Raw genomic sequence first — 10,974 nt, 5'->3', positions numbered from 1 at the left:
GTATACCTGAATCAACTTACTGCGATGATAATTTGATATGTTAAAAATGTGATTTAAATTGCTCTTCGTGTTCAATGTCTAGTAGTAATTGCCACAGTTGTATAATAAATAAATATTTATATGTTAACTAATGCTTAGATATAGTATGTGACAATAATTAATATTTAAATAGCATAACAAAGTCATGTAGCTAAACTAAGCCTTCTAGTACATATTGTCTTCCTGTTACTTAAAATGGAAATAATTTTTAATTTTGTTAAAAATGTGACCCTATTTGTTTGGAATGTGATCCGCCTGGTGATCAAAAATCATGTATTTCTTGTGACATAAGAAATTAAAATAAATACTATTATAAAAACTAATGCATAAATTCTTAGCCGGCTTCAACTTTTTGTGATGAAAAATTTTAATGTTTTGATTGCGATTAAAACTGTGTTTCTTGTTATAATAATAGTAAAAACTGTTAAAGCTGTAAAAGCAACATGTACTTCTACGAGAATCAATGTTTGGAAAGCCCTCTACCTGGAACATATTGCATAGACTATAGTAATTGCAGTAAATGTGATGCATAATGTAAGACTTGTGAATTGACTTCTAATAATTGCACAAGTTGTCAAGATTAGTATTATTTATATAAAAATTCTTGCTAATCTCAAAAACCTTCAGGGGTTTTTTGTGAATTAAATTAAAATTACTATGTTTGTTCAGCTTGTACTAATCTTAATTGCTAAGAGTGCTTAAAAGCTGACCCTTCTAAATGCATTTCTTGCCCAAAAAATTATTACTATTATAAAGTTAGATGATTATTGAAAAAAACTTTAAAAAAAATTTATTCTATTGTAGGGTGAAATAAAATAATTTTCATAAAAAAATGATTTCAACTAATTCATAATTTTGATAAAAAAATGATTACACAGGATTTATAATTTTTTTTGAGAGAATTGAATTACATAAAAATATATTTACTTACATGTTTCTATTTTTAAAATTATTATCTCAATAAATATTCTAATTAAAATATGTAAATTAAGTATAAAATAAATTTTATCTTATTTTCATTAAAGAATTTTAATATTTTTAAAGTTTATTTATATTTTGGAAGCGAAAATTAATTTTGATTAAATTCAGATAGAAAATACATATGTAAAGAATAACCAATAAAAATTTAAGAAATGTTATAAAGGCTATTGAATTATTTTTTTAGAATTGTTCTGTTTAAAAATAATTTGTTACATTCAAAAGTGAATTGCACCAGACCTAAACCCAACCTCTGCTTGATTTATGAAATTCGGCTTTCTAATCCTTAAAGTTATGCAAAAATTACTCTAAATTTAAGTATTTTTGCATAACCTCTGTGTCTTTTAGAGGAATTATGGTAATTACTTTTTGATCATATATAATAGATTTAACTTTAATATTATAAAATTTTTAATAATAGCTCAAGCAATATTTTAAGCCTTATTTAGCTATTTTAAAACAAACACTAAAAGAAGTACAAAAAAATAAATACAAAATATCTTATTTGAAGTTATTTTTCAATATCTTTTCAAATAAATAAAATAAATGACTGAAAATTTGTTAGATTGATAAAATAAATATCTAATTTAATACTTTTTTTATTACAAAAATTTAGCTTGAAAAATAGTTATATTACAGTAAAAACCATTGAAAATATCTAATTAATTTAATAAGATAAATTGAAAACGTTTAACAAACCATAAAAAATCAGCTAGAACGCAAGGAAAAATTATTTAGATTTATAACAAAAAAAGGTTCTATTTATGTAAATATTACTTATTTTATAAATCTTTAATATAATTCATAGATATAACTAATTTATTAATTTATGTAATTAAAGCTAAGAGTATTTTTAGAAACTCAATCATAAATGTACTATTTGTTTTTATTTTATTTGTTACTATAATTTTCTGTAAGATCTTTAAGAGTTTTTCTACATAAAATTTAAATATATTAGATTAATTATAGATTTTAATTCAAAAAAATTAATAATTAAATAAATAAAAATAATATTATGATTATCTATACATGTTTCAAATTAATAATATAATGTATTATATATTATTTTTAATCTCATTTATTTCTCTTAATATTGAAAATTCACTTTATATTATTCATTTATTTTAGATAAATATATAATATTATTTTTTAAAGAATTTAATTGATAACTTGCAGTGTAGTGAAAATGTTATTATTTGTTTTAATTATTTAAAGAAGATATTTTAACAAATAAATAAAATTTATATAGATATAAATACTTTTTTAAATTTTATTGCTAATATTTTAGCTCAAATTGGAAGGAAAATAAGTTCTAAATAGAACAATTTTTAGTAACATTAATTACCTATTAATTATTTTAAATGTATTGATTTTTTTTTCCCTAAAATTAAGATTTGAAAAAGAAGTAATATTTTTCTGACCTTTAATTTTAATGATTTAGAAATGAATTTAAAAAATTGATAGATTATAGCTGCTTGTGTAAATAAAATAAAATAAGTTTTTTATATGTTCTTTATAATTATTATAAACGAGCGAGATATTATATGACGTTTATATTTTATTTTAATAATTTGATCATGTGAGCGATTTTAGATAATATTTACACCACATAAATTTTGTTGAATTTCATTCAAAATGATAGAAGCTTAAATTTAATTAATATATAGCCAAGAATTTCATCATTTACGTCAGATTACTTATAATACTTGGTAAAGACGGAAAATTCGCTTTGATATTTCTGTAAATTTATTCAGCTACTTGGTTATTGAAGCATTTTAAGTTTTTGAAAAATCTAAAGAAGGAAATGAAAACCACTTGAATAAAACACAAATATAAGCGCAGATTTAGTATAAATTTATACCCAGATAATATTATTAATCAATTTTTAAATTATATTTACCAAATATCTGATAAAAGCGAATTACTTTTACTCAGCTTTAAAAGATATTAATCTGTAACAATAGGACTTTATTAACTCAAGAAACAAAAGTAAGTTAAAATAGATCATAGTCAAATAGAAGAAAAATCAACTTAAATTGTTTAATAGTTTCCCAATCAAATAAATCAACTATTTTATCATGAACACCTTCATCATTTTAATTTAGAATTCTAATTTGTTAATTTTGATGAAAAATAATTATTATAATCTAAAATTCTACAGATTTTATTATTAATTATTCCTATTTTAAGCTAATAAATGATAATTAAATATGAATTTTGTAAGTATGCTGATGATGTCAAGAGTATAAATATTATGACCACCTATAAATACAAAACAATATTGTCTTATGCGTTTGCTTTAAGATTAATTTAGTATCTTTATGATTTTACTGCTTATTTATAATCAAAAGATTAGATAATCTATTGAAATTCTTTCACAATTAATTAGAAGTGGTACATTAATTTATTTGTAATTAAATAAAGGAAGTATCATTAATTTTCTAAAAACTTCTCTATGTTTTATCCTTTATCAACTTGCTAATATACTTGTTTTTAAATCAAGTGTAACTCGTTGAATCTGTCTTCAAAACAAATATTCGCATTTAATTATCGCTAAAGATTAAATTAAAAAGATCATATTCTTCCTTTAAAAATAAATAATATATGCATCCAATAAAGCAAATATGAATTTTATGTGTAGAAAGTATTTGATATTTTGATTTGTACGTTTTTTTATTTGTTTTAACTAATTTCTTGTTTCTATCAAGATGAGTTAGAAATAAATAGCTGTCTCTTTATTAACTTCATTTTGCTTTAAAATAGGTTCAGTGTAATAAAAAATCAAATTTATCGGATTATAATTTTTCTTTTATTTAAGTACAATATATAAAAAATAATTACTCTTATTTTATATATTTTGGAAAGTAATAATGGATATTCGTTCAATATTATAAAATATCTTAAAAAGTTTTTGGCTTTAATTTTGCATAATTTGTATTTAAAAAACTATGATTTTTATCCATTTTTGATTAACTTAATAAAATTTAAATTGGAGACAGTAATTAACTTTTTAAATACAAAGGTGGTTTGGGAGAGGATAAATAAATAATATTATTTATATTTGATATTAATCAATAATATTAAGTCTTTTTTTATGCAATTCTCTTGATAACAAAATTTGAATTTAGGCAAAATTTGATTATTCTAAAAAAATTAATAAAAACTATGTTTTTGACATGATTTTTTATTTTATGAATAGAACTAACATCTTTTGTCATTCTAAATTTAATAATTAATTTATTTTTCAAACAATACTTTGTACCCAAAACTAAGATGCAAATGAAGTTTTTCAAAAATTAATTTCTTTTTATTCTATATTTCATTAACCTAATATATTAAACAAAACAATAATACAATATCATATAGTCAGATAAAGTGTTCATAAAATTTGAGTAATAGATATGGGATAGTTCTAAATTAGGTTAAGATGAATAAAGAAATTATGATTTTGATATATCTTAAGGAAAGTTTTAAAATATCCCCAAAATTGTTTATTCTTTAAGCACTTATAATAGTGATAATGATAGTTAGCAAGGATTTTTACTAACAACTAATAATTTAACGAAAACAAAACTTAGTTATAAATTATAATCTATAGGATGTACTATTTCTTAATTAGGATTTAATATACTCGCAATTGATGATCCTAATATTGATGTTCAACAAAAGCAGCTTTCTTCTGGAGTAGCTACAACTATAACAGGAACACAAGATATCTTGCAAATTGCTGCTTTTATTTATGGATTTAAAGGAACTGATTGGAGTAATTTAAAACTATAATATGCTTTAACTAAAATTGATAGCAGAAACTATAAAATATAATTTACAAATTCTAATGTTCCAACTGTTTACTTAAACTTTGTTATAATTTATTAAAATTCATATACAGATATAGGTTAGTTATACTAATATTATATGAATTTTGATACTTAAGGTCAGAATATTGGTGGATCTAATACAGTATCATGGAAAACTTCTGCTTAAATAGACAAATCTCCAGTTTTTTTTGGGTTAAAAGATTTTAGTCTTATATCTAAAGGTTATTTTGGAATAAAAATTTTGAGTGGATAAACTCCTGAAGCAATAAATAAATAAGTAGTTTTAAATTATTTTACATGGAATGGGTATAAAGTGAATATGATAAATGGTATTTGGATGGCTTTTACTCTTAAAACATGTTAAAGCGGATACACAATGTTTTTAAATTCAACCTACAATGCTTGTGTTAAATCTTGTAATTCTGTGGACCATCACTACAACACTAATCCTGCAAATACTAAACTTCTCTATTCAACTACTATTACTATATGTTAAAAATGCAATGATAATTGCTATGGCTGCAAAGACGGCTTTCCAAATTTTTGCACTGACTGCCTAAGTAATATGTATTTGAATCCTTTCACAAACACTTGCGATTAATAAAAACCTACAAGTACTTTCTGTTAAGTATAAACAGTGAATGATTAAACATTCTAAAATTGCCAAAAATGTGATCCAACATGTAAAGAATGCAACTCTCCAAATAACCCCAAATCTTGCACATCTTGCAATTTAAACACTTCAAATAAATACTATTACTAAAACTAATGTTTATCTTCATAACCATCTTCAACATATTGTGATAGTAATTTCATTTGCTATAGCTGCGATCCTTATTGCGCTAGTTGCTCTAATTCTAGTAATAACTGCTAAAGCTGTAAAGCTAATAGCTATTTATATTAAAATAATTGCTTAGCGAAGATCTGTTTATCAAATTAGTATTTGAATCCATATACAAATAATTGTGATTAATCATAACCTCCTAGTACCTCATGCTCTCAAATAACTTTGAATGCTTCCACATTTTATTATTGCTAGAAATGTGATCCAAGTTGTAAAGAATGCAGCGCACCTGGAAATCCAAACTCTTGTACATCATGTGACATTAATTCTACAAATAAATATTTTTATAATAATCAGTGCTAACCTTCATAACCTCCTTCGACATATTGTGATGGTAATTTTATTTGTCATTAATGCGATGTTAATTGTTCTACATGCTCTGGTTAAAGTAGTAATTGCTAAAGTTGCGTAACAGATAAATATCTCTATATAAACTAATGCTTAGATATAGTATGCTAAAGTAATGAATATTTGAATAACATAACTAAGACTTGTCTTTAAACAAAACCTTCTGGTACATATTGCATATCTGTTACTTAAAACGGTAATACATTTTATTATTGTTAAAAATGCGACCCTAGTTGCTAAGAATGTGATACTCCTGGTGACTAAAACTCATGTACTTCTTGTGATATAACCTCTTAGAATAAATATTACTATAAAAGCTAATGCTTACCTTCTTAACCCCCTTCGACTTATTGTAATTCAAATTTTCAGTGCTAAGATTGTGATAAAAATTGTCTTTCTTGCTCTGGGTCAAGCTAAAACTGCTAAAGTTGCAAAGACAATATTTATTTCTACTAAAATTAATGTTATGAGAATCCTTTACCAGGTACTTATTGTATAAACTATACTGATTGTAAATAATGTGATACAAGTTGTAAAACTTGCATTTAAACCTCTACAAATTGCATAAGTTGCCCAGATCAGTAGTATCTATATAAAAATACTTGTTAAGCTCAAAAACCTTCAGGCGTTTATTGTGAAATAAACTAAAATTTTTTCAGCTGCATTGCATGTAGTAATAATCTTTGCTAAGAATGCTAAAAGGATGATTAATCAAAATGTACATCTTGTCCATCAGGGCAATTTTTATACAAAGGTAATTTGTTTTAAAATTAAATAATATAATTTACTATAAATAATATAATAAATACTTAATATAAATTAATTCTTTTAGTTTTTACGAGCAATAAATAAATTTGCTTCTGAAAATACCTTTATTGATTGCATGGATTAATAGAAATTTTTAACAAAATTAAACATTTTTTTATCAAAATTTAAGTAACTAAAATTTTAAATTCAGCAACATTAAAAATTAAAAAAAATTAATTATTTTTTTCTTAAACCTTGATATACTAAATTTTTTTTTTTAAATTAATTAGATAATTGTGTGAATACTCAACCTGATTCAACATATTGTTAAAATTATTCATGCTAAGATTGTGATCCTTCATGCAGTTCTTGTAATGGACCATCTAATAATAACTGTACCTAGTGCAATACTTCTTAAAATAGAAGTTTAGTTAGTACGGTATGCGTATGCAATGATGGATATTATGAAGATAATTATAAGACTTGCTAAAAATGTTCTCCAACTTGCCAAACTTGCAATGGCTCATTAGATACCCAATGTTTAACCTGTAAAAATTACATATACTAAAACACTTGCTATGACACTCCTCCTCCTGGCACTTATTGTGATTCTACAACAAAATAATGCAACAAGTGTGACTAAACTTGCTAAGCTTGTAGTGGTCCTAGCAATAATAATTGTACCTAATGTGATTCAGCTAATGGATTATCTTTGACACCTTAAAACACTTGTGTATGTCCTGACAATTAATTTATAGATAATTCAACAGGAACAGCTGCTAAGTGCACAAATTGTGATGCTGCCTGCAAAACTTGTAGTGGACCAAACAATAATAACTGCTTAAGTTGTACAAACTATTTGTTTAACAATTAATGTTATGAAAAATAACCACCATAAACATACTGTGATGATAAAAAAATTTGTTAACAATGTAGTTAAGGATGTAATACTTGTGAAGGTCCTAATTCTTGCAAAGATTGTATGCCAAACTTCTTTCTTGATTCTTATAACACTTGTTAAAAATGTTATATTAATTGTTTGACTTGTAATGGGGCTAATTCTAATTAATGTTTAAGTTGCCAAAATCTTATTTTAAAACCAGATAATTCTTGTGGTTGCTAATCTGGTTACTTTGTTGACACTTCTAATAAAAGCTCTATCTAGTGTAATAAATGTGATTCAAATTGTTAGGAATGCCAAGGATCTTAGCCAAGCTAGTGCCTTAGTTGTGATTAAAGTTAAACAAATAAATATTTATATAAAAATTAGTGCTTACCTAACTAACCTCCATTAACGTATTGTGATCCTAATAGCAACATCTGCGTAGATTGTTATTTAACGTGCAGTTCTTGTAGTGGGCCAGATTAAAACAATTGTACATCTTGCAAAAATGGAGGTTATTTATATAATGGAATCTGCTCAGTTTCCTAACCAAATAAAACTTATTGTGATGATAAATAAGTTTGCAAAGATTGTAATCCTTCTTGCTTAGCTTGCAAAGATTCTCCAAATTGTACTGCTTGTTCTCAAGATCAATACCTATTTGATAATAAATGTTAAGCATCTTAACCTCCTAATACTTATTGCATTAACCAAGACATTTTTAAAATTTGCCAATAATGCTAATAAGGTTGCAGTGAATGTTCTTCTGGAGATAAATGCACTTAATGCTAAAAAGATTATTTTCTCTATAAAGATTAATGTTATAATAAGTAACCAGATAAAACTTATTGCAAAGATAATAATTGTTTTGACTGTGATCCTTCATGTTCTTAATGCTTAGGACCTAATAATACTGATTGTACAAATTGTTAGGGAGATTTTCAACTTGAACCTTTATCTAAATAATGCAAATGTCCTTCTGGTACATTTAATGACAACTCTGATCCAGGAAATTAATACAAATGCTCAAATTGTATTACAGGCTGTTCTAAATGCAACGATGCCAATTCTTGTGATGAATGTGGACTTTCTAAAACTACAAACTAAAAATTATTTTTGATAGATAATTAGTGCTTTGAATAGTAACCATCTAATTCTTATTGTGATCCTATAAATTTTGTTTGTTAAAGTTGTGAATTTAAAGAACAGCCTTGCTAAAAATGTGATCAAACTCTATAAAATTGTATTAGTTGCTAATCAGGTGAATATCTTTACAAAAATAACTGCTTGTAATAACCAAATAATGGTGTTTATTGTGATAAAAATAACATTTGTAAGGATTGTGATAAAAATTGTTTTAATTGCTCTCAAACTGCTAACTAATGCACTGAGTGCTCTTAAGGATAATTTTTATATGATAACAAGTGTTATCCTGATTAACCATAAGGAACATCTTGCAGTGAAATCAATAATAACATCAAAGATACATTTTAAAATTGTTAAGTCTGTAAAGCAAGTAATTGTCTAACCTGTAATAAATCTGCAGAAAAATGTGATATTTGTATTGAAGGATCAGTATTAGATTCTAACAGTTCATCGTGTATTTGCCCAGAAGGTCATTACTTATAAAAAGAGACATAGAAAAATTAATGCCTTGCATGTAAGTAGTAGAACTGCTCTTAATGTAATAATAATTATTGCATTAAATGTCAAAGTGGTTATAAATAAAATGATTTAGGACAATGTGTTTATTGCGATAATAAAATGTTTGCAAATACATTAGGTATTTGCAATTTGCCATGCAAAGAAGGTTGTAAAGTATGTACATCCTAGGACAATTGTGTTAAGCAAGACGATACCTTTAAAAATTGTGATGTAAGTTGTCAAACTTGTACAGGTCCAAGTGCATCATAATGTGCTTCTTGTTCCTCTAATACTAGGTTATTTGACCCAATAAATAATACATGCAAATGCGTCCCTAATTTTGAAGAGAATGGTTAGGCTGACTGTTAGTATGTTTACTAGGTACCAAAATAAATAGTAAATGCATAGTCAGCAGTTGGAGTAGCTCAATTTTCAATTACAGCTTTCACCACTGTGACAAACTTTATCCCAGGAATTTCTTATTCTCTAGGTTTGATGCAATTGTTAGGAAATTTCTATATAAGGCAAGATCAGACCTACAGCTCTCAAGCTTCTGTATTAAGCTCGTATACAAAATACAACTTGAATTCGCTTTTTCAGCAGAAATTATTATATCCATCTTCATCTTCTGATACAAATTAAAAAGTCAATAGAATTCTTGAGTAAAGCTCAAATAAAAGCATATATCCTATAAATGATTCAGAAAAGGCATTAATGCTAGCAGATAGAATATTCTTTGCTTCAAACAGTATTATCACACTTAGTCTAATTGTATTAATTTTTTTGGTAGCTTAGGCATTCCACTAATACCAGATTAGAACAAAAGAGCATTTTAAATACATGAATATCATTAGATGGAATTTAGTCCTATTTTTGATTTAAATTAGCTCTAATTTCATGCTAATAACTTTGTTTTAATGCTAAATAGCTGAACAAAGAATGATAGATTGGGCTTTTATTGGAATATTCTTAATATTATATAGCTTTTTCATCGGATACTCGTTTATGAGAGTATATAGAAATGACCATTAAGACTCAGCTGTTTCTATTTTAAGCAGTGGAATTAACTAAGAACATAAATTCTCTAGGTTCTATTTTGTTATTTTTGAAGCGAGAAAGCTGATTTACTGTATCATAATTACTGGAAGCAAGTAGCACCTTAACTATGCTATTTGGTCTATTTGTGCATCATAAGTTGTATTTATTTACATTGCTTACAAATAATAAATATTCATTAATAAGCTTAGTAATAATGTTCTAATATCATCTGAGGTTATTTTCTTGTCTATCGTTTCTGTTTTAGGAGTTATGATCAACATGAGTGACATTTCTATCCAAAAAACTTTAGCAACAATAATTGTAGTTCTAATGATGATTTATTCAGTAATAACTATATCTGTCTTAATTTATGTTTTAGTATAGCTAGTGAGAAGAAAATGTGGTAGAAGAGAAGATTTGATCTAAAGCACTGAACTTACTAAACTTTCTGCAAAAATATAGCTTTTGAATAAAAGCTTTGAAAAGAATTAAAAGATAAAATGGAGTATGAACCCATTGTAAAAAAGAAAAACAGATGAGAACTGCAATATTAGCAGTATTTTAGATTAATCTATATCTAATAAGTAAATAAAAGTGTTAAAAATTTGATTGTTAGTTATTTTATATAGAATATC

General features: G+C 24.9%; 2 protein-coding genes across 2 annotated transcripts in view; both read left to right on the top strand. All coding sequences in view use genetic code 6, as the record gives it.

Moving 5' to 3' along the window:
- TTHERM_00222420 (hypothetical protein) overlaps positions 1–591 on the top strand; it is a gene marked incomplete at both ends in the record, with an annotated part of 1,745 nt that extends 1,154 nt beyond the window's left edge. The window contains 2 exons of the mRNA XM_001014170.3: positions 1–99; positions 455–591. The exon at positions 1–99 is cut by the window's left edge and continues 357 nt beyond it. Coding sequence (XP_001014170.3) covers positions 1–99; positions 455–591 — 236 coding nt within the window. The remainder of the gene's footprint in view (positions 100–454) is intronic.
- A 3,675-nt stretch (positions 592–4,266) lies between these two features.
- Positions 4,267–10,948, top strand: TTHERM_00222410 (zinc finger LSD1 subclass family protein; the record flags this gene model as incomplete). Its single annotated transcript, XM_001014169.2, has 2 exons — positions 4,267–6,781; positions 7,065–10,948. Exons 1-2 carry the CDS (start codon positions 4,291–4,293, stop codon positions 10,946–10,948), a joined length of 6,375 nt encoding a protein of 2,124 aa, XP_001014169.2. The 5' UTR covers positions 4,267–4,290.
- Positions 10,949–10,974: the final 26 nt, after the last annotated feature.

The sequence above is a fragment of the Tetrahymena thermophila genome, assembly GCF_000189635.1.
Source record: "Tetrahymena thermophila SB210 genomic scaffold scf_8254665, whole genome shotgun sequence".
In the NCBI taxonomy this organism is placed as follows: Eukaryota; Ciliophora; class Oligohymenophorea; order Hymenostomatida; family Tetrahymenidae; genus Tetrahymena; species Tetrahymena thermophila.
This window is presented reverse-complemented; position numbering and strand designations above follow the sequence as displayed.